The sequence below is a fragment of the Cinclus cinclus genome, chromosome 16 (genome assembly GCF_963662255.1).
Source record: "Cinclus cinclus chromosome 16, bCinCin1.1, whole genome shotgun sequence".
NCBI classification, from domain to species: Eukaryota; Metazoa; Chordata; class Aves; order Passeriformes; family Cinclidae; genus Cinclus; species Cinclus cinclus.
Genome location: NC_085061.1, coordinates 7,618,774 through 7,645,503, shown reverse-complemented (window position 1 = coordinate 7,645,503; position 26,730 = coordinate 7,618,774). Strand labels below are relative to the sequence as shown.

At 40.3% G+C, this 26,730-nt stretch overlaps 2 protein-coding genes across 2 annotated transcripts in view; one reads left to right on the top strand and one right to left on the bottom strand.

The window, feature by feature from the left end:
* Positions 1–564: 564 nt before the first annotated feature.
* PDILT (protein disulfide isomerase like, testis expressed) lies at positions 565–24,435 on the bottom strand. Its single transcript, XM_062503886.1, is given in 14 exon segments — positions 565–633; positions 2,352–2,441; positions 4,560–4,741; positions 6,110–6,230; positions 7,550–7,747; positions 8,703–8,828; positions 9,935–10,045; positions 10,486–10,623; positions 12,486–12,619; positions 15,474–15,680; positions 23,367–23,585; positions 23,714–23,774; positions 23,776–23,863; positions 24,407–24,435. Coding segments are annotated over 14 exon segments (1,773 nt in total).
* A 281-nt stretch (positions 24,436–24,716) lies between these two features.
* Positions 24,717–26,730, top strand: part of LOC134050668 (acyl-coenzyme A synthetase ACSM4, mitochondrial-like) — a 10,708-nt gene continuing 8,694 nt past the window's right edge. Inside the window, exons 1-2 of the mRNA XM_062503885.1 lie at positions 24,717–24,721; positions 24,984–25,086. Of these exons, the coding sequence (XP_062359869.1) occupies positions 24,717–24,721; positions 24,984–25,086 (108 nt within the window). The remainder of the gene's footprint in view (positions 24,722–24,983; positions 25,087–26,730) is intronic.

The following is a 26,730-nucleotide window of genomic DNA, read 5'->3' as shown; positions in this document are numbered from 1 at the left end:
TTTTCTGACTTGAGTTAAATTATACCTCTATTTCTGCATTTTTTTACTGTTTGATAATTAAAAAATCATGAACTGTGCCTTGTTGCTCCTTTGGGCACAGCTCCTAGCTACAATGATTTCTCCTGAAGATCCCTCCAGGTATGCTTTTGGCAGTGTTAGACCCTTGTTTTTGGGAGCAGTTGGTCTCCTTTGCAAACAAGAGGGCTGCTTTGGAGAGCAATCAGTTGCAATCTTGCTGCAGATCTTGTTCAGATGGTGTCGTTCTATATCTTGGTCCGTTTGCTGTGGCATACACACCTTTCTAAAGAGTAATTTTATTAATAATAAAGCCACTGTTTAAGCAAAATTGACAGTACTTTAAGAACCCATGAGAACTGATCCCAGTAAAACTAGGAGTTAAATTGGAGTCAGAAGAGAAGTCACACATAACAAGCCATGGGTACTGAATTCTTTTTCTTTTTTTTATTCAGCTCTGTGCTCACTTGAGATGAGTCATTCTTCCAGTGAGCTCCTTCCAGGAAGGATTCCCCACAATCCTCAGAATGTTTCTCTTTCCCTGTACTATTAAAGTTCTTTCTCCGTTATTACAGTTTCCTTTTGGCTGAAATCCTCTTTGATTCCTCCTGAAGGATCCTTTGAAAAAAGGAAATGCAGAAAGAAAATTGCTCAATTACAAGTGTTCACAAAGACAATTACTCTAGTAATTCTTAAAAAGATAAGTAAATTTAAGATTAGTTGAAATGCAGATTTTCATCTTTTCAATGAAGGAACTTGAGGTCTTATTAACAAGGTCAGAAATAGTGCAGCTGTTGCTAAAATGCATTTTATTTTAAAATCTTTTCACTGGTTTACGGCAAAGCTTGGATGAAGCTTTATGTGAAGATTTAATATGAACTTAGTGCCATGTGTGTTGACAAGACTGTCCTTCTTTGGCAATCTCAAAAGAAACTACCTTATTTGTCTTGTTTGTGTGTTTGGGAATGCCCTGAGGTGAGGATGAATAATTACTTCAAGAGAGGAACTCATATCAAGCACTGTACTGAAAATGGTCTAATACTGCAATCTTCCGGAAAAATTTGGTGGGTGCCAGGTAAGGGAGGAAAAACTGAACAAATGAGAAAATGCCAATTACATACCCCTTTTGCTACGCAGAGCATGGTTTTGAGTGGTATTTTCTGACCTGGCTTTTTTACTTATACTTTTATGTGAAATAAAGCATAAAGAAGAGACAACAGAATATACAGAGCTCGAATACTGCATGTAAAAGTCTGAGTGTGGAATTCAACAGATCTGCTGGAAACAGGGCACTAAGGAACACGTAAGAGGCAGACATCAGGTGTAGGCTTTGGGTATTGGAAAGCAAAATTGTGACTGGGCAAAGGTGGCTGTCTGGTTCTGTTCTGCAGCCTTCTGTGTCCCAGTAGTAGTTTAGTCATCTTTCTCCATCAGTAACTACATATTGAAATACTGAATGCAAGAGAAAATCAAAGCCTCTGCTAGTCCAAAAACTCAAAACTGTTTCTCCACCCACAGACAATTTTCCTTCTAGCTGAAAAGAGTGTCAATAACAATTGCTACCCTGTGGCTCCACTTCACTTCTGGGAAGAAAGGACCCAGGTTCATATACTGGGTGGACAGTGTCTCCATTTACATGTCAGGATTTTTTCTGTTGTTTGTAGTTCTCTGTGTGGAGATAAGTCACATTATTCACTTACCATGTGTCTTTTTGCAGTGAAGTGTCTGTGATTAAATAACAGGCAGCTGTGGCACAGCAGACACTTCCCTGGTCTGATTTACAGTGGAGAAGGATTGAGGAACTGGGCAATAATCACAACCAGATTGCTCAGAGAAGGGACATGATGTGCTCTCAGTTGTCTCCTTGTTTTACCAGGAAGAGAAGATGCACTGAATGTAGCAGAGCGAGGTGGGCAATGGAGATAAGAACAACTCTAGCTACAATTGACACTTAGCTGAGGCTTTGTTTTTCCCAGCTAAAATCACAAACAAGTGCTGCTGCACACCTGTCAGGGTGCAGGCTCCTGTGTGCCATGCAGTGCCTACTGCCAGTGTTGATGTAGTGACTCAGGGATAACATGAGCTCTGGGAGACGAGGGGTTTGTGTGACAAAAACAAGGATGCGAGTGGGTGTAAGCCTGCCAGGCTGTGGTACATGACTGCAGCTGCTGTGGGGATGGAACCAGCTATAAACTGGTTAAGAACCACCCCAGCACTGGCACGAGCAAGGGCCCAGGAGAGAGGCTGTGCTCCAGCCAGGTCAGGAACATCTGCACAAGCTGGGACCCTGCCTGGGTTCCACAGCAGGTCAGGCAGTGGCTGGATCAAATGCCTACCTTCTCTCCTGGTTCCGCTTTCATCTTTCTTTGCTCTTCTAAGAATTCAGAGAACGCCTCCAATGTATATTCCCCAGTGTAGGCCACTTCCTGAAAAGAATTTAAAGTATGTAACTCTGTAAACAAAATGTTGGGGAAAAAAAGATTAAATCCGGTGAAGGATTTTGGTTCTTTACACTGACCAAACTCTAGACTTCTGTGCTCAGTTTAGAAAGCAAGGGCAGAGGCACAGCAGGCTCCATCATCTGAAAATTGAGTGCAAAGAAGAAATAGATGCATATTCCTTAGAAGAAAAGGATTTGTATAAAAAAATAACCATTATTTTATGGTACTAGTTTGGGATCCTGCCAGCTACTGACATCAGTGGGGATTTTTGTGCTTAACAAAAAATATTGGCAAGATATTCTGAAGAGCAGAGTCTTTTAAGCGTCCAGCCATGCTGTTCAAAGTTTTTCAAAGATTTTGATGGAAATTAAAATTCTGGAATAGCTTTGAAATACACTGTTTCACAGCTTGAAAGAACAGGATGAAGATGAGCAGTGACATTAATTTTCTTATGCTTCACCCTAAACTGGGGATTTCCTGAGGATTTTATTCCGAGGAAGTTTAATGAAAGAAGTAGTTTCCATTTAGAGCTTTAAAATTTTCTGAGTGGTCTAGGCACCATATTATATTTTAAAGATTCCTCCCCAAAATACCTTTGCTCTCTGGAAGTATTAAAGGGTTTTGCACAAGTTTTTTAGCAAAAAGTTGCAGAAGTTCACGTACATGACATTGGGAATTGTCTGCTGTTATCTGAGTGTATTTAGAAATAGGTGGATGCAGAAGCAATTAACTTTCTCAGATGAGTCTTGATTTTTATCAACTCTGATGATGGCTGGAACAGCAATTTCTCAGAGCCTGAAGACCTGAAAAGCCTGGGATGCAGCTGATTCCTGCACTGCTTACTGGGGATGTGTAAAGGAAGGACTTGGGATTTCAAATACCCTTTAATTCCAGAGTATTTTTAAGTATTAAACAATCCCTTAAGAGTTAATGAAAGTTTTTACTGGTTTGGGGCTTTTTTGTTTATTTGTTTGGGGATTTTTTTGGGTGTTCTTTTTTGGCTCTGGGGTTATGTTTGTTTGGTTTTTTGTTTTTGTTTGTGTGTTTTATTTGTTTTGGGGGCTTTTTTATTTTTGGGTTTTGGTTTTTTTTTTTTTTTTTTTTTTGTTTGTTTGTTTTTGTTTGGTTGGGGGTCTTTTGCAAACTGACATTTCTTATGAGCATTTAATGGGTTTCTGCTTTTCTGCTTGAAGACCAAACATTGTGTGAGTGTGCAGGACTGCAGTTCAATTCATCAGAAGTTGTGCATGCACATCTGAGAGGAAAATCTCTCAAAGATTAAATGAGAACATGGGTAAATGTCTTAGAATTTAATTTACATTTACTACTAAGAAGAAAAATGAAAAGCTTAGTAATGCCTTAATTATAGTGGTATCTTAACTTTTTTTACTTCAGTGATATTTTCTTTTTAATTAGATAATCTACATAGATGGAGAATGTAGCTATTTAATATTTTTTTGCCTCCACTTTCAGCAGCATTTTCTAATTATTGTGTAACCTACTTGATTCATTAGGTATAATATTGCAAAAATCATTGGTCTTGACAACAAGTATTTATTAGCAGTGGAGGTTGGGATACCAGAATGAAGTTTTTTATACAGAAGAAAGTTTTTTATTTGGGTTTTGTGAAAATGTAGAGGAAAAGGATCAGTATCAGCATTTTAGAGACAATTGTCATACATGCTCTGGAAACAATTAGAACAAGTAGTCCTTTGATAGAACATCTCTTGTCATGTTTTCAAGTAAAAAGGCACTGCAGTCATTAGGAGATATCTGTAAATTCACTCCTAGTTTAACTGTTGCTAGAACCCAACAGGCTGACTGGAGATTGTTAAACAGCAGGATGTGAGGTCCTAAGGACCTGTAGTCCAAGAGAGTAAATGATGCCTGAGCTCTTGCCACAGCCCCATAAATAGGATGAGGTAATAGAAAGGTTTCTCCTCTAATTCAGATTCTTGGCAGCACTGTCTACTCAGAAGGCAGTGCTGAGCAGGAAAGGACCAAAGCTTTCTGTGTGAAGGGACTCCTTTCTCCCTGTGACACGTGTATGAGCAAGCACAGCCCCTGCCTTGGTGTGCAGCTGTGCCTCCACCATCTTCTCACCTGGTAATCTGGCCCAGCAGGAAAGAGTGTGAAGAAGGGGTAGCGATCCATCCCCACGGACAGGATGTCGTTTGCTGTGACATCAATCTTTGCAATCATTACATCTTTGTGACTTTTGTATTGCTCTCCCAGCTTATCCCAGATCGGCAGGAGTTTTCTGCACTCATGGGACCAAGGGGCATCTGCAAATTTGAAAATAAAATTAGAAGGACACAGAAGTGCATGTGGTGGTGTAATCACAGGGACCTATCCAGCCCTTCAGGTTAACAGGGTTTGGGGTTCCAGCTGTGGCCAGTATCTGCCCAAAACCATTTGCCCTTCATGAATTTCATGTTTCCGTGTAGCGATAACTAGTCATTCACTAACACATTTCTGATAGCAGTGCTGCTTTAGCTCCTTTTAGCCTCTTATGACTATAACAAACACAAAACTTGGACTACTTTGCTGGAGAGGTATGCCAGATAACCAGTGCAACCCACATAAATCTTGCATCATTCCTGTCTTGAAATACTTGTCAGAACTATAAAACACTTCCTGCATACAAAAATTAACTGTGTCCATATACCATGCTATGTTGACTCCAGAAAGAGGAGTTTGAGTTATGGTGCTGTTTTGACTCTGAGCACTGCACTGATGCAGGTCACCAGAAAGGCAAACTGTTGAGAGCCCAGTATGCCTTTTAAAAGCTCACAACACAGTTACAATCCTTCAGTCAGGAGAGCAGAGTCTGGTTATGCAGAATTAAAATTTCAGGAGCACTTGACTGAATACAGTACATTCCTACATACCAGCCTTTCATTTCCAGAGGACTTGGTTCAGTTCTTGCTTAGATCATTCAGTTTGTTCATGATACTGAAGTGTAAAAATTATTTGTGTGAGTGACACAGCTTCAGCCAGCAAGGAGAGTGGCAGGAATGTACTACCTTTAGGAATTTCTGGAATTCAGGGCAGTTGTTGTCTATACTTCTGTTAATGCTGCATATTTGCTTTACTGAATTAACTAAGGCACAAACTAATCCCTGCTGGCTGGTACAAGGATAGGCAGAGGTTTCTTGCTGGAAAAAAATCATGTAAGGAAGCCACACCCCTTACAGACAGAGGAGGAAAAAAAAAGAATTACAATTTCCTAAACAACAATTCCTATCTGGGATTCAATCCTAGAGCATTACAACCAGACAATTTCACTTAACTCTCCCTCTGCCCTTGGAAGGCAGCCTGACCCACACTGTGTAACACGCTTCCATCATACACCATGACATTCCAATGTTGTGTTGTCTTTCCACACAGAGATTTGATACGGCCTTGACAAATATTTACTGAAGAGATACAGTGCTACTCTGTGCAACACTAGTCAGCAAAGATATCACAGCGTTTCCATAGATATGATGCAAATTTTTCTTCAATTCTTTCCGCTAACAATAAAAATTCATTGAGCTCAGATTCTGTGAAGTGCACAGATTAGTTTGGTATATAAGCATGAGCTTTCATTTCTTCCTTCCAACTGATCATGTTATAGCAGCTTAAAGTCTGAATTCAATGACAATACTTACAAAACATAACAAACACAGTCATGGTCTTATTGAAGATGATAGTGTTGAAATTCTTCCCAACAAGCACTTTGACAGGCATCTTGTTCCAGCCTTGTGGAATTTCTTCACTAGAGAGATGTTGCTGAGCAGAAACAGAAACATTGCTGTGAAAGTGCAGGGAGCATTGAGAAGCTGTACTCTAGCTCAAGCTAATGTGAGACTGATGGGACACTGCCTAAGGTGCTCTGCTACTGTCTGATATCATTTTATATCATTATGTCTGATATCTCTTTTATATCATTACATCCTCCTATATCATTGCATCCATACATGGCAACACCTTCTCTCCTTTCAGCAGGAGCTGGGATCTCACACCCCTGGGCACTTGGTACTCAGAACTCCCTGTCCCTCTCTTGATAACAGACTCTGTAGCAGACTGTCTGAAAATGATCCTTTGAAGCACAGTTGTATTCCTTGTCCTGAATTCTTGTTGCCCAGTGTTCAGAAGCTGGACTACTGAAAAGTTTCCATATTGTGAGCTCTCAAAAGTGATGTAAAACACACCAGAAAGAATGCATTGCTGTTAAGTCTTGGCCTTTACCACCAGTCAGTCTTCACAAGACTTCTACAATTCACAGTGCAGTAGCTGAGAATTTCTCTTCTTTAACACCACAGCACAGTAGCAGAAAGGCACATGTGCCCCATGGAAGCTGTCCTTGGTGGGACTGTGCCCCTCAAGCAGATCTTGGTGACAGAGGCCACATCCCCTCTGCTTCTGTCCCTCTGCTCCCCTCCAGCACTGAATACAGGGTCTACCTACCATATTTCTTAAATTCTGCCTGCTCTCAGACTGACTGCTTTATCTTTTCTCCCTGTAAATCACTCTGAGGTACACTGAATAAGCAAAAAATTTTAATGTATTTTTCACATGAGTGTGTTGATGCCTCATTATAGCAACAAATGCTGTATTTACAATTGGGAATGATCCCCCTGGGAAAATTCACTTTGTTAAACTTGCTTAAAACAAATACCAAATGTTAACCCCCTCTGAAACTGTCATTTTTCTACTTACTGGATTTTTTCTGTAACCTTAAAATCTGTTGCAATAACTGTTTACATCTCTCCCTAACAAAGGAAAAGAAGTATCTCCATTATAGTATTGGAAAGATTGAGACATAGGGAGTTTTCAAACCACTAAAATAAAACATCTGGCATCAGTTAAAATACTGGGCCATAGATGATCAATCCATTATTTACATTGGAATACTGGAAAACTTTGTAAATTTTTAAATACAGAGAAATGCTCTGTCAGCAACTGTAGATGAATGCATTAGGGTGACGGTAGATTAATAAACCAGTGGTCACAACAGGACACTGTTCTAATTTTAAAAGGGGTACTCTGCCAATTTGTTATGTTTTAGCTGGTGTAGTAGAGAGCTGTCTCATTAGAAATGGACATACCTTTGCTTTTCCATTTAGGTAGCTCTGGCAAAATTCTTTTAGGTTCTCCACGGTCACCTCATCTGCAGGCATTTTGTACTTGGCATCGCTGGTCAGATTTAGGATTCTCACAGCAGGAACATCAATGTCCCTGATGCGAAAATACTCAAAAATCCGTCCGTTCCTTGCTTCATTAGTATCCACCAAAACAAACAATATCTGATGATAAAGAGAGAGTCATGCATCTGGTTGGGTCTTCCAGCTGTTTTTTAGCCATTTTAGAGAAATGGACCCTGGAGCTTAGCAGTGGGGTAGGATCCAACCTTAAATTCAAGGAACTGTGAGGAATCATTTTTGGTCTCAGACCAAAACCCAGCAGCTCTGTGGACTCTATTATACCTTGATCCTAGTTAATAACAAACATCAAGCAGCCAAAAGTACTGAAGTACTGTCCTTTCAGAGTGGTTTGCTATCACATCTTTTAGCAGCACTTCTAAATTACCCCTCAAAGTGCTTATTGTTCTTCTTCATAAATCTTACAGGAGAGAAGAGCTGAAACACCTGTAATCCATATGTATTTACCAATATGTGATATTTTATTACAATATGACTTACTATTCTTCAGTGTCTCATGTATCTGGAGCAGGAACAGAACCACAGAAAACCAAAATACTTGTGTGTATTACTGCCTATAACTGTATATAACTGTATGCATGCACACACCTGGCTGCAGACAAGGCTATGCACACACCTTGTGATATTCCTCAGGTTTTGCATCTGGCTCCTTCAGAAAATATTCTGCCTTTTCTTCAGGCAATATTCTGGGATCCTTGTGGTATTTCCTGGTAGAGCCAGTAATTGTCGGCATTTTGCTAAAACTACCTTTGACTGGAAGTTGCTCCCAGAAAATTGTATTTGTAAAATCAGAAACAGGTTAATTTGGAGCAGCTGGAATTAGTGCTCCTCTTTGTGGTCTTTGTGTTATAAAGAATCATTTCCACGTGAAGTTCATCTTTCAGCTTGTCCTTAAAAAATTCAAATAATACTGAAACTGTATTTAAATGTTTTTAACTGTATTTAAATGGTTTGGTAGCTTTACCAGTAATACTGGTGAGTGGTTTTCCACTGATCTTTTGGCATTGCTATTTGCAAATCTGGATTCAGTGTTACGAACCTTTCCTCTGAATTCTGCAGCAGCAGACTGGTAGTTTTCGTAAATCTCATTGAATGTCTCCGAGTTCGTTGGGGTGAACAGCAGGATGTGGTTTTCAACAGGGACATCAAAAATCTTCACAGATGTCTGGGAAACAAAAGACTCAACATCTGCTCCACTGTTTGTAGGCAGAGCAGTGAATCAGAGGCTCAGCATATCAGTATCCCTAGGTTATGCTATTGCAAATTTTACTTTTGAAGACTCAGTTCCCAGTCATTTCCATAACCATTGGATTTTGTTTCATTGTTTAAAAACAGATAAAGTAAGAAGAATCAGCAGCTGCTGAATGGGTTTTTTATTTGTTTTCTTTTTGGTTTCTTTTTGGTTTTTGGTTTTTGGGTTGTTTGTTTTATTCTTTGCTGGTTTTTTTGTTTTGTTTTGTTTTGTTTTGTTTTGTTTTTTTTTTTGGTTGGTTGGTTTTGGTTTTTGTGGGTTTTTTTTGGTTCCAGGAAAAACCTCATAGTTATTCATAGATTTTTACAGTCAGAAGGGACTGTTACCTTCTAATCTGACCTCCTGTATAACACACACAGAAGAATTAATGCTGAAAGTAAAATATAGTATTGCCCAGGGAGGCCCAGCCGCAGCAGCTGTGGGGGCAAGACCTGGCTGGGCACTTCCTTCCCTTCTAGGTGGCATCAGCAGCTTGTATCTTCTTCCCTGAACAGGATCACCTTTTCTATCATGCTGCCCTGCAATCAGGGGCAGTGGTGTGTCCCCCAGGAAAGCAGGTACTTCCATGTCTTTCCTACCTGCACAAGCAACAATTACTGCTGGTTTCTTTCCTTCTTGCCTTGGCCCAGAGGTCCCTGCTGGTGTGCTGGAGAGCTTGAAGCCAGGATTAGGGACTGACCTTCCAACCTCCCACCCCACTTAGGTGCTGCAGGAGCAGCCCAGGTCTTGGTGTTGGGTCCCCATCAGGGAGGTGTTTCCATGCTCAGGACTCACTGCTCCACTAGCTGCTCATCTCTTCAAGGAAACAACATTTCCTTGAAGTATCATTTGGCCTGGGTTAGACCAAGAGCTGTGTGCTGGGTTCTGCTGGCATTTCTAGATGTGTTTAACAGTGGCCTTGTCAAACAAGAAAATAAAATTCTCACTCCCTGAGGTGCAGAATAGCTCCCTAGGTCTCCTTCTACATGGATTTCTGTCTTTCTCCTGTAGTTTTTGCTAAAAGAGTGAAATGCACATACCTCAATATTATATTCGGTGACTAAATCCAAGGTAAAGGTTTTGATTAGCCTCACCAGGTCCAGCTTGTTCTGTCCACTGTCTTCAAGCACTTCATTATGCACAGGTTTTCCCTGGACAAATAGTGAAGTTTGTGAGGTTGGTGGCCTTATCAACTATAGGAGCAAAATGACAGGCTTCAAAAGTGAGTGTTCTATGATCCTCAGCAACTGAAATTCCATAGCTTGTAAAATGAATGTCACAGCTAGATTGAAGAACAAGATAACAGCTAAAATTCAAGGTACAGCTGACAGTTTTAATTTGCTCAGTAATGTTGACATACTGAAAGATCTTTCCTACATCTATACACACTATCTGTGAGATATGCTTGCTCAGGAAATTGTTGGTCTGACTGCTTCCTAGTCTAACTATTGCAGCTATTGCTGCTGTGTAGTTTTGGTTAAAAAATGTATTTTAGCATAAAATTTATATATAACCTGAAAAATTCCCAAACCTCCTTTCCATAGCCCACAGCTCTCTTGACACCTTACCTGCTAGACTTTTGTACTCCTACCTTCTTAAACACAACAAGAGAGTTCCTTTGGATGCCATAGTTTGTACAGACGTCTTCACTGGTGGTCAACCCAAAAGGCATCTCTGGCACATCTCTTGCTGTCTCACAGAAAACTTCCACACTGTCATTGTGAAGTTCCTAGTCCCAGAAAGAGTGTTTATTATGGCTTTGCCCACCATCCTGCTAAGATGTGTAGGAGTTAGAGCTCCAGGTGAAGCAGGCCCATAAAAGCTTGTGAAGTAAAGAGCTGAGTGTAGCTGTGAAGTAGAAGGTGCTTTCCAGGATTACCTCTAAGGGGGGATCCTAGGAGTGCTGTGACACAGCTTGTGTTGGCTGGCCTGGGTCAGTAGGGCTGGTGTGGGATCCCCTCTGTCCTCCCTGCACTGGTCTCACCCTCCCTGCTCTCCCCTGGCACTCCCACTCTCTGTAAAGCCTTCTGCAGATGGGAGGGATCGTGCCAGCAGCTGCTGGCCCTGCACAGCCCGCAGGAGCTGAGGGATTTCAGAGGAGAGCTCTCTGCTCTCAAGAGGAGCTGACTGACACATTTGGGGCTTTTGACTGAGTGCTTTTCAAGGCAGGGACCTTGACTCCTGCATCTGTCAAATAGTCACTGTGCTGTCCACCCTCAAACTAATAGTAAATAAGCAGGATGAAAGGCAAGAGCACTTCCAGATTTAATTTAATCAGATAATTATTTCATGCTAGATGAATAGTAATTTATATGCTGAGACCTTCCAACACATCCTGGCACTCCTATTTGTGAGCAATCTGTGAGTAATAGAAGCCCAAATATGGCTCTTTATTTGCTTGGACACTGTTTTGTTGGCTTACACCCATTAAATTTCTGACATGCCCTAGCTCATGCTCATCTGTTGTCATTTCAGCCCCTGACTGAAACCAGTGTCCAGTCAAACATATCTGCAGGCAATATCTGCTATCAGTGTGGTTCAGGGAACTCTCTGGCAACACTGTGGTAGAAAGAGCTTCTCAATTTCCCCCAGCACTGGAAAACTGCCTTCCTTCCTAAATGGCTGCAAGCAGATTGCTGCAAAGCAAAATTCTGGGCACTGAGCATTTTCACAATTTGTCCTGTTATGTTCTATGTGCTCACCAGCTTCATTACTATGGGACATTTTGGTAATGAGTCCTGTTTTCCATAACCACAAAACTTGGACTAGATACTGTAGCCAGCACATATTTTATATTATTATTACATATTGGGATATTATCAGTTCAGGTATGAGTCCAGACATTGTGCTTTTAGCTGGGCAGAGAGATACCAAAATAAAAGTGTCTTTAGTTAGAGAAAATCCTTGATTAAATTTCCAGATATTAAAGATTTCAAGGACACATTGAAACAGCAGGAAAAAGCTGTTCCTATTGTACTCACTCTTACAGCATATCTATTGACTGGTGATCATTAGCATTTGGCCCAAACCCTAAGAACCTTATTCTGCTCTGGAAACTCGTAGAATTTGCTTGAGAAAAGACAACATGTTGTTGGATCATATACAGTAGTAATATTTTATTCCTATCCATGCAGATTTGGCCTTCTTCACACCAGGCAAATTTGGGAGAATTTGGCAGAAACCCTTTCTCTGAGGGTGCAGACAGCAATGCTATGACCAGCCAGAGCTGTGCAAACACTGCTGGAGCATCCTGCTCTCAGAAGCAGTTCTCAGGGCTTCTGTGCCCAGGTACTGATTAAGGAAATGTGCTGTGGTGTAAGATTTTCTTATTTCTGCCTGGGCTGCTTGTCTAGAAGTGCGAAAAAATAAATAGAGACAGTTTGTTGTTATTTGGTGCTTTTTTTGTTCTTTTCTTTTTTTTTTTTCTTTTTTCAAACTTAGAAATGTAGAGAAAACTGAGGGCCTGGGTTTTTCTGGTGAGTTCTAGGTTTTGGGGGGTTTTTTTGGGTGTGTGGGATTTGGTGTTGCTGGCAAGCAGTATGTCCCAAAGCTGGAACAGAAATCAGCCTTTTGAGCTTTCCAGATAATTACCCTAAAAAAGCCAATCACTGCTAAATCATCAGCTTTTATGACAGCTTCAGCCTGATCAGTAGAGTTGATTAAAACAGTGCTAGGTCCTGTTCTTCTTTTCACCCATGTAATAAAGGTTGAGGCTTTTCTGACTCCTGTTGAAGGAAAAGAGAGTTAAAATGAAAATCAAAATGAATGACAGAAATTTCTGTGCAGTCAGGACCGAGGCAGTGGAAGTGCAGAGGAATGCTAAATACAAATGGACTTGGGCTCCTTAGGACTGAGGTCAAAGCTGATTGAGAGGGGGCTTGAGGTATCCAAATTCAACCTCAGGTTCTAGTCACCATTTAAACTACTGTGACTCTAGAAGACCAAAAGTGGGTCAGTACAGATTTTTCTGAGACCTCTGAAATGGTTTTATGTCCAGTAAAATGATTAATCACACATGGAGAACAGAGATGAGGAAATTCAGACAGGTGGAAAATATGTCCTGCAAGATTTCATGTGTCCCAAAATCACAGTAAGCTATAAAGTGCTATCGACCTAAGCTTTAATCCAGAATGACTTCGAACCAATTGCAGATTTTATTGAACTGTTTGTTCAATTACATTAGGTGTCAAAATTGTTCCTTTGATGCTGCAGGAGGGATCTGATAAGCACAGAGACATGTTAAAATTCCTCTGTAGGGCCATAGAATCACTTCAGTTTAGACATAAGAAAAAAAGTTGAAGTGTCAAAGTTGTTATTTAGTTCTGGATTGTTCCATCTTTTGGCTTTCCAAATTACTACTACCACTTTTACTGAGATTATAGTCAGTCTGTTTATTTGGCAAATTCTCCTAAGCTTTCAGAAGTTTTATAGTATTGAGTCTCTTTAAAAATTACAATTTTAAACTATCATGTTTTCAGAGGAATTTGAGGCAACAAATTAAAACTCAGCCTATTAAAATCTTAGCCCTTTCCTCTCTGTATGACAGACAGGCTTGTTGGATCAGAGTGAGGGTTAATTAAAATCAAACATGAAAATGTTAAGTGCTAGAGTCAAGATGTACAGTACAAGTGGATTATCAGAGATGCAAGTCCTGGTACCGTGCATTTTAGCAGTATGACAAGATCAAAATTGAGTCAGAACATTTACTGCCATCAGTTTTGCAGCAGACAGCACTGCAACTAGTTTAAAATACTTTTTTAAATGAAGCAGTCAGTCATCTGCTCTGGAGTGTGTAGGCTGCAGAACAAAGCACAGAGCAGTATCTAGTGGCCACATAGTGTTTGACTTCTGCTGTCTAAAGGCAGAATTGAGGTCTTGTCACTTATGTCAGTGCTATAGCCCTTAAGCATATTTTCTGTATGGTTAATATTTCTATTGAGTTCCTTTAATCACCTTGTGTATTGGCCAAATTCTGACCTTGCAGTCGTAAATGATGATTATATAGATCCTAGAATTTGGCTTTCATGTTATGTCCATTGCCAGGGACACCATTCAAAAATTCCACCTTCCATAAAGAGTTAATTGATTTAAGGTCTACAGTTTCTTTTGTGGTATGAAATACGTACCAAGTCCTGTATGAGAAGTCACTGGGTGGCCAGTGCACATTTCCAATTCCCAATGCTCAGTGGTTTAAGAGTCAAACACGGTACATGAGGTTTTACTCCGTATTGCACATGAGCATTTACCAGTGAACAAAATGTAATTTAAGCCATTGTTGGTGGTACACGTCCTCCAAACAATTGGTGCTGTCTTTTACAAAGCTGTCTTTTACAGCAGCCAGTTCCCTAATTCTTTCATCTTGCTAGAAATTGTGCCTGAAACAGCAGCTCTCTGCTGCAGGGCAACTATGAGTGTGTTGTTGCAGTTCCCTGTACTCACTGTTTCACACCACAAAATCTGCCAGATTTACCAGTTTAAGAGAGGTTTTCTTGTCCATGCTGTAGATTTAATCAGAGACTGAAGGTAGAGGTTTTTGCTTTCAGGTACCAGCACCTCTAATAGAAGTTCAGTATGGCACATCACGCTTACAGTGGCATTTGTGCAGAGGCTGCTGTTTGCACAAATCTAGATGGTGGGAACTTGGTAAGAAATTCAATAGCAAGGAGGAGCAAGTTGCTAAAAATACTGAAGATCAGGTTTCAGCAGGAGCCACAGGGGGCTCAGCAGTTAAAGGTATTTTAGCACAAAGTTGTGTACAGGTTCAGGAGGCAAACTTTGGGTTCCTTTTTTTGCTGCTTGTATTAAACTTGTGACTCACCTGTATGTGTTCAGAGTATACTAACAGATTCTTGATGAAGTAATGTAATTTTTATCACCTCTTTATAAGTTCATCACTTTATGAAAATCAAAACCTTTCTTATATATACTGTAAGTGAACAAAAATGTTTACTAAGATCTGGATTTCTGGGATTGCTCAAGTCTGTCGTTGTCTTTGCATAATAACTTTCTGTAAAATACTTCAAATTATTCCATGTTTTATTCTAAGCCACATATGAGCTCCCTCTGATGGCTAGATGGCAAAATTATTTTCCTTAGCTTAGGAAGCATACCTGTGTGTTAAGGACCCTGTGAATTCCCAGTTCTTTGTCAGATGTAGTGTTGCTCCAACCTGTTCTGTAGACACACTGCCCATAGGAATTGCAGTAGACCAGAAGAGTATTGGAGAAGTTTGGGGACCCAGTTCTTGTTTGGCATAACTCATTAATGCTTATTGTAATAATTGGGAGTAAGGTGTCTTGTTGGGATAGTCTGTACTCAGTGGATTAACACCAGTAATTAATTTGACTGTGTGAACTTAATATAGAGAAGATACCCAGTTATGGCCTTGGAAGATTAATTCAGATTCAAGTTCCTGGATGTGTACAGAGGCCATTGCATATTCAATACCATGGGTAAAACCAGCTTTCCACCTCGTGTATTTCTTATCTGAGCATCTATATTTTTCTTCTCAGCAGGGTAATAGATAGGTACATCTTGTCATTACAAATCATTATCTTATCACTGCATGAGACAGTTTACCTTTGCAGTCTATGGGATCCTCCCTGCTGCCATTCACAAAAAATTTCACAGTAGGAAAGGCTTGAATATTAAATTCTTTTCTCAAGTCGTGTTGGTGTGTCACATCAATTTTGCCAAACTGGATCCTTGGTGCTTCTTTTTTAAGTTGTCGTGCAGCCTCAGCAAATTCTTCAGATAAATTCTGAGAAGACTGAGATAAAGTAACATCTGGAAAAGGCCAATCAAAAGCCAATGGGTTATATAAGCCACAGCATGAAGCTTTCTAGTGGAGGTTGTTGTATCAAGTGGTAGCTGGAGAGTTTGAATAAGGCCTTCTGTGACTCAGAAATAAATGAGGGATTATATTTACTTCTTTCTATTGATGCTGGTTTTTCACCACTCCCTGTGTCCTTGAATCAGTCACGATGAACAACCAGCAACATTTCAATATTCTTCTGTTGGGAAAATACGACAAGCAATTAAAAAGTAGTTCAGCTGACTATGCTGGGTATGAGTTTGAGAGGTGAAGGACAGAGTTAAATATTGCTCACATTAGGACTCTATGATACCATTTTTGTAAGCACTTCACTGAAGCAAACTTCTGTAATGCAGAAAGTACTTTTCCAGATGAGATGTGCAGGAGGGAAAGAAAGGAGCAGAGTGTGGTGTTTTAAAGGCTGGCACTGTATTCCTCATGCTATCCTTTGTGCCAGCCCTTCTCCAGCTCAAATGGCAGCTGTGTGTTTGGTGGGAGAGGGGCCACCTAGGCTGGGCCCCGAAGCTGTAAAGTTATATTAACGTGAAAAACAGACAAAGGAAACACAAACTGCTCTGTATTCAAGGACAAGTAAGAGATAAAGGCCTGGAGCTTTATGTTTTTACAACTTGGGCTGAAAAAAACCCAAATTTTGATTGAAAATTGAGATACTCTGTCTTGTTAAATTTCTTTTATTATAAAGAACAAAACTTTTTTCTTTAGATTACGCACAGAATTTTTTTTTGTTTCTTCAATATACTTTGCAAATATAAACAGATTAAAAGCATGAAGTTAAATTTGGTTGCATAAATTTGTGTTTGCTCTTTTATGGGTGTTTTTGTATGTACACACATTCAGATATATAATGGCACAAGCACACACACAAATGTACCAGAGCATATACGTAACAAAACAACTGTCTTTTGTCCTTTCACAAAATGAAAGATGCACTTCTTCAGAGCATCCCTGGCGAAGACATTGCCCATTGTGCTTATAAACAAAAAGTAAATGGACATTTCTGTAAGAATTCTAACACATGAAGATAAATCCATAATCTAACTCAGTGCTGAGTTGCATTCCTTGCATTGTTCATCATTACCCTTGTTCTGAATCCCAGTCATCAATCATTTTCTTCCACCTTACTGTTGCAGCAAGTGTGAAGATTAGCATCTAATAATGCTATTTTCTCCAAATATTGATGTGATAGTGATAGGTCCTTCCACATGCAGTCACACATAGACCCATCTCAGCAGAGGCTCACAAACCCCTGCACTGGAAGAGCTGCTCCAGCTGCTAATACGCCAAAAGGTTCCTGTTAGTAGAACAAAACTTAATGTGTGCTCAGGGGATACTCAGACACCATTGATGAAGAGAAGGTGCTTCTCTAAATAAAGCAAATGAGCCTTGAGACAAGAGTCCAAACCCCAGTCGTGTTCTAATTGCCTGTAAAATTAGCGTTTCATCAAATAAGTTTGTTACCATTTTTCAAAGAAATTTTACCCAAAATATAATTTCCTATTTTCAATTGATAAAAATAGTCTTATGAACCTTTCCCTCAACAGGATTCTAATGTGTTATTTCCTAGCACAAAAAAAAGGGAAAAAAAGTATCTCCGGTTGTACCCTCAATATGCTGTAGAGGCAGAAAACCTGCAATTCTCGCCTGTAAGAAATTGCATGTCTATCCTATAAAAATATTGCTGCTTCTAGGGACACTGTGCATTGAGCCTGTATGAAATATTTTTGCTGAAAATGATTGCAGAGGTGGACTACTCAATAAGACATGGAGTGCTTGTTATGCAATTTGAGAGTGCTGATACACAGTGACTGCAGGTGGCAGGGCTAGCCCAGAACAGTTATTGGGCTTTCCAAGAAAAAGGCTCCAGGCAGAGTGCAGGTGGAGTAAGGAGCAGGAAACCCCATAGCAAACCTGGATTCAGCAGCCTTCAGCTAATTCTAAGTCAGCGTTTTACACCAGAGGCAATTTCAGTGTAATGATTTTTTTCCTAATTGTCTAAGTTTGCAAAGCTGATTTACCACAGCTGGGAAATGGGAAGCTTAAATGCTTTTTGCACAGTGAAATAAGAAGGGACAGAAGAAACTGTTGGTCAACTCCAGACACAGAAGCTGAAGTTTCACAAATATAAAAGAAATATTAAGTTTAGACGCTAGAAATTTAGGTAGATTGTCTGGGGAGAAGAGGGCATAGGATCCATTTTTGTCTGAAATATTTTAATTCCAAACATGATCTCTGAAAGGATTGATCTCTTATCGTTGAATGACCTGAGTAGTCAGAGTTGCAGCTAACTAGGAATGTAAGCAGCATGCTTAGATAATGAGAGTTGGTAGAGTTAGTAGCTCCATGCTGCAGCTGGGAGAAGTGCATGACTCCTGAAGTCAGACCAGGAGAACTTTAAGTACCATTGACCTGCTAACTGTGAGACACAAGTTCAATGGGTGAACAGACAGATAAAAACTGTTTCCTTGGCTACCCAGAAATCATGTGGAAACATCCATCATGCACCTTTCCCCGGCTTTCCTGAGTGATTAGACTCCTCTTCAGCTCTCCATCAATTCCTTTTCATTCCACTCATTCTCTGTTTGCCTCCCAGGTGCTTTATTTTTCAAGTGTTGCAGGAAATCATCACTCCTTTTATTTGGAGCCTTTTCTTGAGTTTTGTTTTGCTTCCTCTGGTTTAGATTTTTATTGACACCGATCACTTCAGGCCGTGGGATGAGGAAGCAGCTGCTGGGGCTAATGTGGCATCACAGGCTCCAAACTCGAGGAGCATCAGCAGGGAACAAGAGCAGACACTGGTAAGAGGCAGCAGAGCTGGTGACCAGGTCACCAGGAAAGGCACGTGTGGGTGGTGGGACACTGGGACACCTGTGGAAACCAGCGTGCTGTGCCACAGCTGCCAGAAGCAAGAGGCCCTTCAAAGGCTGTAAGCTCAAGAACAGCCACGTATTAATGTGGGAGAGTGTTTCCATTATCAGTAGTTTTAGTTGTGTTGTAAATAAAAATAGGATAAATTAAGAGTTTGAAAATTAAAAGTGGGAAGAGAACAAGAAATCCTGTATTGTGACTCTTACCTCTTCAGTACACTGACAACCTGAGTAAGCTGCTAGTTCTTTTTCATGGTGCAGTTTACTGAGCTGAAAGATATTGAAATGCAGACAGATGAATCTTTTGCTGATACATGAATGTGTTTAATGACCCTAAAGAATTCCTGAAGTGAGTATACATAGAAGTACAATGAGTTAATTTTCCTTTAGCTAATTGCTGGTGACCTCCAATCTCATTATTCTGTCTGAACTGATGGTTTAGGGATTACTGCAGTCATTGTGAATGTGCCTGCTGTCCTGCCAGATACTGATTTCCTGACTGCTAGTTTCTGACATGGTCACAAAACCATTTCAGCAGTTCCATTTCTCATCCGTGCAGGCTGCTTTTACAATTGCACTACAGGTATATAAATTTCTCTGTAGAAGAGTCTTGAGATGAAGGATAGATTCATGGGTAACATATCAGAGTGGAAGGATATTAATCTTGCTGCAGTTGCAACCTTGCTTGTGTGACCTTGAATTCTCCCCTTCTATTCTAGAGCGGGATGCAGCCATAGTCTCCTGTGCTGACCTCTCTACCTTTTAACTGAGATTTGCAGTTCATTTGATATTTTCTTCTATGTAAACATCAGGGTTTATTCTAAATTTGGATTATTGTAAACATTCACTAAAATAAGCATGTGTGTGGTACACCTAAATGAGGACTCCATGCTAGTAAGTAATTCTGCTGCAGCTAACTGCAATTTCTTCTTAATAGCATCACCTTCAGCTTTTGTGCCTTCAAAAGGAAATGTTTGTCCTCAAGAGTAACCCTCATCTTGCCTATAAAACGTCATTATCTCAGCACAGGCTGTCAGTCAGAGGTTGCAGCAATACTGTGGCTGACCCAGTGCTTCACTAGATGTACAAATGTTCTGCTAGAAAAGGTAAACATCACCTTTTCATAAACGAGAGTGTGCTTAGCACACAAAGCAGCAGCACCATGTCTGCTCCACTTGTGTGCTGTCCTTAGGTTATTCCCATGTTTATCTAGGATCTAAAAACTTTTCACTGGAAAAAGCAGCAGCAGGCGTTCTCAGAAACCTGTGGAATCAAGCATTCACTGGGGTCTGTGTCTTTTCATGAATTCTTCTCAAAGTTGGAGGAAATGGTGTTAATATGTGCTCTGAAACAGTGCTTTCAGTGTTTGTTTTTTTAAGTGTATGTATGAAGTTCATTCTCTCTGTGATAGATATATTTGTTAGAGTGATTGAGACTTTTGATGGTGTTTATTTGTTTTTCTCTGCAGTGAAAGTAAACAGAGGGACTTCTGTGCAGACCGTCTATAATGTAAACAGTGAAACTCTCCCATGCAGCCAGCACTGATCTAAGGTCTACCTTCTGTTGGTGACAAGTGCTCTGAATTCCCTGCGGTCATAACCGTTTGTGTGGAATTTAGATTAGTTTAACATTGGGTTAAACTGTGGATTGGGAGATACCACAGCCTGCAGCAGAAGAGCACTTTCAATTGAGTGCTGAGATGAGGTGCTGGGCAGGGCTCACACATTGCTGGGTGGTGCTTGCATCGTTTTCAGACATGACTTGTTGCACAAAACAGCTGGGATGAGAGAGGAAGAGTGTTGGATTTCCAGGTCAATGCTTTGCTTTCACATTGAGTACTTGTCCTGTGAACTCTGTGCAGCTCCAGAGGGATCTGAGGGATCTGACACTGCCTGGCCAGGAGTCAGCATGTATTTATAGAAACCTTTCCTGAAGGAAGGCAGACCTGGGACACTGTGAGGGTGGAACTGATAGGTATTAAAAAGTCTTTGGGGTCACTGGGCAGAAAACACCAAAGCAGACCTCACCTGACAAATACTGTGGGACTGGTAAGTAAATAATATTATGCAACAGGGGAAGCATTGGGGTTTTCTTATAAATGATAGGTGGCCTAAGGCATAGTCATTAGTCAAAGTTTGTAGTTCTAACTTTTCTGGTGTTGGTACAGCACCAGAAGAAATCCCATCTTCTGGGAAGCCTAGGATTCCTTCCCAATCTCTATGTCTCTGTGATTGTGATGAGTCAGGAAAAGTTCTCAGATCTCACATTCGTTCTGAATTTCTGAAACTAAATCCTGGCAGCCTCACAGATTTCCTGGGTGATCTGGGAGATACTGTTTTCTCCCACATTATCTGTGTCTTAAATAGTTCCTTGTTAACAATGGTTGATTATTTATAAGAAGTAGGATATAAAAGGTTAGGGCTTTATGGTTTCTCTGTGCAGGTCCCATCTTCAGTCTCCTTATGCTGTGGCAATGAAATTATAGCAAATGAATCAGCTCATTCAGCATTGTGGAGTCATATTTCCTATACCCCAGGGCAGTGCCTCACTGCAGGATAGTTTTTCACTGCCCCAGAGGCTGCTCAGTGGCATGTCTCCAAAGGGAGCTGAGATTGAGGCCAGTGATCTCCAGATAATGGATCTGTGCTGTGGAGCTCATCACTCTTGGGAGTGATTCCATAATTCTTTCCAGGGACTGTGGATGCCTTTACGGTTTGTGGGGGAAAGGCAATCCATGAGTTTTCAGCAAGCCTTTAGATAGACACGTTGGCCTTTGGTCCTAACCAGAAAGTGATGAGGGTCACTGGAGCCGGGTGGTTTTAGGGAGCAAGGGGTGTTTTCATGTCTGTATTTTGGAAGATGTGGTGGGGAATGGAAGTGTTTGTTTGTCCTTCCATTCTGAAGAAGCTGGGTGTGAGGGTGGTGGGATATCAGAGAGGTCCAAGACTGCTCTGAAGAAGGGGCAAGGAAGGCAGATTTAGATCCCCACGTACTTTGAGTGGCCAAGTGCCTGGGCTGCTGTATTCTGAACAATTCCTTCTCCATCTTCTGTCTCTTTATGAACTTTTTCATGTTTGTTTTTCGCTTCTACTTGGTTGCAATCCTGAAGTGTGTTGCAATATCTCACTGCTGATAATCTCTGCCAGTACTAAGAAAGTTTGGCTACAAACTCTACTCTTGAAACAGCTCTTACAAAGATGAGAACACAGAATGACTAAGGTTTCTCTGATAATAGTTACTTTTTCACCAAAATTGTGCATCTTCAGAGAAATAAAACAGTTCACAGCTGCAGACTGAATTTGGCAAACAGCTTTAAATCCTTCACATTTAGTAAACAAAATCTTCCTAAATTTCAACACTTTCAGAAGTATCTAAAAATGTTAAACATCAGGTTTTAAATAACTTTCTAATGTGATTATTCTGAAAGTTTAAAAACAGTTGAAGTTTTATAACCTTGTTTCAGGATTAATGAAATGTTTTATGTGATCCAAACATATTTTTAGTTCCACGAGTTAGCGTATTTTAGGTTTTATTGTTGAAAATAGAAGTGTTTTCATTTCAGGTTGACCTACACTACATCACTATTATTATCTTTATTGTCTTTGTTATATTCTTTATTTATGTTATTATCAGTTTTATTGTTTATTGCTATAATATTATAATTAACATATTACAATATATTTACATTTTGTGTTATATAAAATGTGTTATTATTGCAATTGTGTATTGTATTGTATTGTATTGTATTGTGTCTGCAGTAAAATCCACATTTGGTAGTGATGCAAAAGAACAAATTAGATGTACTTCTGTAAAATTAGAATATGGCCTTGATTTCAAATATCCCTTCCAAATATGAAACAGTTTGGGGGTTCAGTTTGTGCCTGTGTCTGGCACCTGCTTCCAAAGGGGCTTGGTTTGCAAGTGTTTGTGTGATTTAAGGTTATGGGGACGTATGCACTGAGCTCAGAGGGTTTGGCTCAGCACAGCAAGGTCAAGCCCAAGGAACAGAGACAAAGGTTTTGTTGCCTTATGCAGATCAAAGTGTTTCTGCTACCAGAAAGCTGCTGGCCCTGTCTGTGGCTATCGGAAATTATGCAGCATCTGAACTATTAGATGGGTAATATCACAAGAATCTGCCTCTTGGCTTTTGCCTTTGTGATATTCTTCATGGCCAGACCTTATAACAAAATTAATTACTCAAAAACCCCATCAGTTTTCTCCCCAGAAGGAATCAACATACCTAAAAGGAGGACCACTAACCTGCCTCTACTCAATCAAGCACTCCTTTCAGGGAAAAAGAACAATATAATGCAACTGCAGACATCAAAATATTTTAAAAAACAATCCTTGAAACCCAAATGCTCGCAGAGGAGAGATTCCATCCAAAAAAACTTTGCACAAAATGCTGATGAAAATGTAAGAGGGAGAAAAGCTCTCCTGGTTAACTTTTGTTTGGTTAGATTATTTTAATATGTTTTACCCATCACTGCTATGAAACATATACTTGCAAAATTAGGCAGTGGAAGCAGAGAATGTCAACTCAGCACTGTCTTATGTAGCAGACTGGTATTTAACCACCCCAAAAAAGAATAAATTACTGTCATTACAATCATAAATAGATACATGAAGGAAACCAAAACAAACAAGGACTACCAGGGGACAAAGCAATGGTAAGTTGCTGCTAAGTCTTGGTACATGGTAAGTCTTGAGTGCCCCAACATCAGTCATTCTCTGCAGAGCCACCAGGGTAAGGGAGTGGAAATTGATACTCACAGAACTTCACCAGGAGGTATTTGGTTTCCTTCAATGCTCTGTCAAAGTTGCTCATTTTCAGCAAAAGAACATGGTTCTCCTTTTTTATTTTAGGGAGCTTGGTTTTCTTTAGCTTTGCTTCATTTGGGCTTATGCTGTCTGCTGCCCAGAAGCCTGTGAGGAACAACAGTAGAAGGAAAAATGGATGTGTCTTCATCTTGTCCTGCCGTTATCCAGATCCTGAGAAGGAAAGAAGCAAAGGAGCATTAAGCAGTAGGGTTTGCTGCTCAAATGTCTGCAGCTCTATCAGCCAAACCAAGAGGCTGATAAGGTTGATAACAGCCTACCACCAGTAGGGCCAACTGCACCTTTCCATGGGAAGATTAAATTAGTTAAGTACTTTCCCATCTTTAGTAGTGTTTGGGTGGGAGGAAGTATTTATGGAGAAGTTGGGTTTGCTGTTTCTGTAAATAAACAACCCAGGAAGAAGGTGAAAGAGCACAGGAAAAAGCACTTGCCTACAGAAGCACCAGTGGGTTCAGAGTGCACTGTGTAATTAGACATCCTTCTCTTGTCAGGGCTGCAGACAAAGCAGCAGGTCAGGTGCCTGGGACAGTATTTGAGGGCTGCTCCTCTGCCTAATGTTTGCTTGTCTCTTGCACTTATGGATCTACCAGCTGTGGGCCTGACTGAGAGCGTGCTGAAGTCAGGGAAAAACTCTTATTTCTTTGCACAGCTAATTTTAATATCTGTAACTCTTTGATGTCTTGTCTGTGAGGCTCCCCTCTGTATTTAAGTGCCAAGTTGTAGCTCAAGTAAGATACTACTTCATGGGTTAAACCAGAAGATTTTGCTATTGGTTTTCAGTGGTAACACAATTTTCTGTGCAATAAACTGAAGGGACTAAATGTACTAATTCATCCCTGGGATAGCTGTCAACTGTGCATGTGAACTACGAGGCCTCCCTAGACAGTCTTTTCAGAACATTCAGAAAATATCTTACAGAAATATAGAGGTTCTGGACTTCCTTCAATTTACTAGGGAAATATTTCTGTAAATACCTGCCAGTCTGTAGCTGTAGCAGAAACATCTTTGACCCTTAAACTTTGATGAAATTTGTGAACTTTGCCCCCAAAGCTGTAGCTGGTAGAGGAGACCAGGTATTCTAGTGGTTGCTTCAGTGACACAAAGGACAGAGCAGACTTGACAACAGGTGGGTCTGGATTAGCAGAACTAAGAAGAAATTCCTGCAGTAATGACTCTTTCTTCCTCTTGAGGAGTAGTAAGTGATGCTTTGCACCTCTTGCCTTTAGCAGACTTTTCATCCAGGAGGGCACCACTAAAAAGAAGGAATGTTTATAATGGAGGTTGATGTGGTAGCCTCCATTTTCTGTGGGTGAAGGATTTTGGGGGGGCATATTGATGCCAATTAGTTTGTTTTCATGCCTGCTGTGAGTGGGGCTGAGTTTCCAGCAAACTCTTTTCTATCAGTCTCAAAAGCTTTGTGTTGTAATGCACCTTGAGATGTGTTCTACTAGTACTTGTAGAGCGTGCCTAATGAAATCAGGAGCTGTGTGTTCAGGCTGCTTGCAAGATAAGATCACACATAAATACAGATTCAGCAATCGGGTACTAAAGGAGAAAAAGAAGCAGAAAGATAAGAGTCTCCCATTTGACTTTGTGGTCTCTTTCTCTTCATAATAGACTCCTTTCCAAAGACTTTTTTTCAAGCAACATACTAGTAAGGTTAAAAAGCAGCTCTCAGAATTGCAGGCTAAAGCTAACAAGCCCTGTTTGAGCTGAGCAGGCAGTGTTTAAGCTCAGAACACAGACTAAGGCTCCCAGAACAAAGGTAGGATGACAAAACCATTTCTGAGAGAGCTGGTTTTCCCCTGTCTGCCACTAAAACAAATAGCTGTCAATTTAAATCCCTCCTGGAAACCTCCTACCAGGAAATAGGCTCCATCTTGGAAAGTGCTTCTAACCTTTGTGTCCTGAAAGGAAACTGCAGAAGAAAAAGGGACATACAACAGTCCATCCTGCCGGGACAGATTTGCAATGAGGAAAGGAGTGAGATTTAGGTGGAACTTAACTGGTGGGAAACAATGTTTTCTTTTAGACATAGAGCAGATAAGGTCACATTCCGCGCATTTCTTCACCAGTGCTAACTAACTTTGGCTTCCTTTTTGTGCTTTGTACTTTGAGAGCTATGGAAAATCTGCCCTATGCAGAAGTCACAGTCCAGTCAGCAGGAAACACTGAATTCAGAAAAAATAATATCTGAGAGCCTTCTGCTTAGTTACCACTCACACACTGTAAAATATGTGGTCAAGAGCCATTGAGATATGCCTCCTATGTGCACCTTCTGTCTCAATTTCTCTGGTTTGCCTCACAAAGACACTGACTTAAGAATGAAGTCAGATACTGTTATTTATTGGCATTGAACATTGGAAGCTCTCACTACACCTACACTTGCAATAAATAATGCAAAGGTGATTCTGTATAGAATACCTGTGAGACAGGTATGTACTGCTGGCTACTAAATAACGAAAACATCATGGCACAAAAAAGTGCCATTTCATTGAACTGGGGAGGAAATTCAATTAGATATATGGGTACAAGCTTAAGGACTTCATTACACTTGAAACAAATTTATCTGATGATTCAGCACCTGCAAGTGAAAATCTAGTTTTCTTGACTTTCAGGGTTGGTCTTTAAATACCTGTGGCATGGCATTATTCATTCTGTCTCTTCCACATGTACCTCTATGTTGTGTAGGAAAGACTAGGAGAAACTAGAAATGTTGGCCCTTTCTTTGCCAGCTTATTTTACAACGTTTCTATTCCCAAGCTGCACATTTCAGCTGAAGTGCAAAGCAAATTACAGTCTTTGGCACTCCACCTTTGCTCACCTACTGTCTATTTTGTGTTTATTCCATTCCCTGAAAGAAAATAGAACTCATAAGAAAATAAATCAGAGATTCATCAGCTTTATTGGTGCATAAATTCAGTGTGACTCGCCATCTAGTGAAAGTTTAAGGCATAACATAATTACAGAGAGTATTAAGTCAAGGTGATAGTCCCCTAAAACACTTCAAAAGTAGTGGCATTTTATTTCTGTAAGCAGGCAAAGTATAATAAAATTTAAAGCAATCCAGACATAGATATTGAGAAGGGGACTGGCAAGTGAAATTTTAGAGATGAGATATGAGAGTCATTCATCAGCTGACAAAGTTGAGGACAAATATTCTAACGAAGAGCACTGCACTATCCCTTTGCAAGAAAAGGAGGAACATAAAATAATAGGGAAAATAGGGATGTGTGCAAACAACCTATTTATTCAAGATGGTTTGCATTAATTCATCCAGCATCACAAACTAGACAGC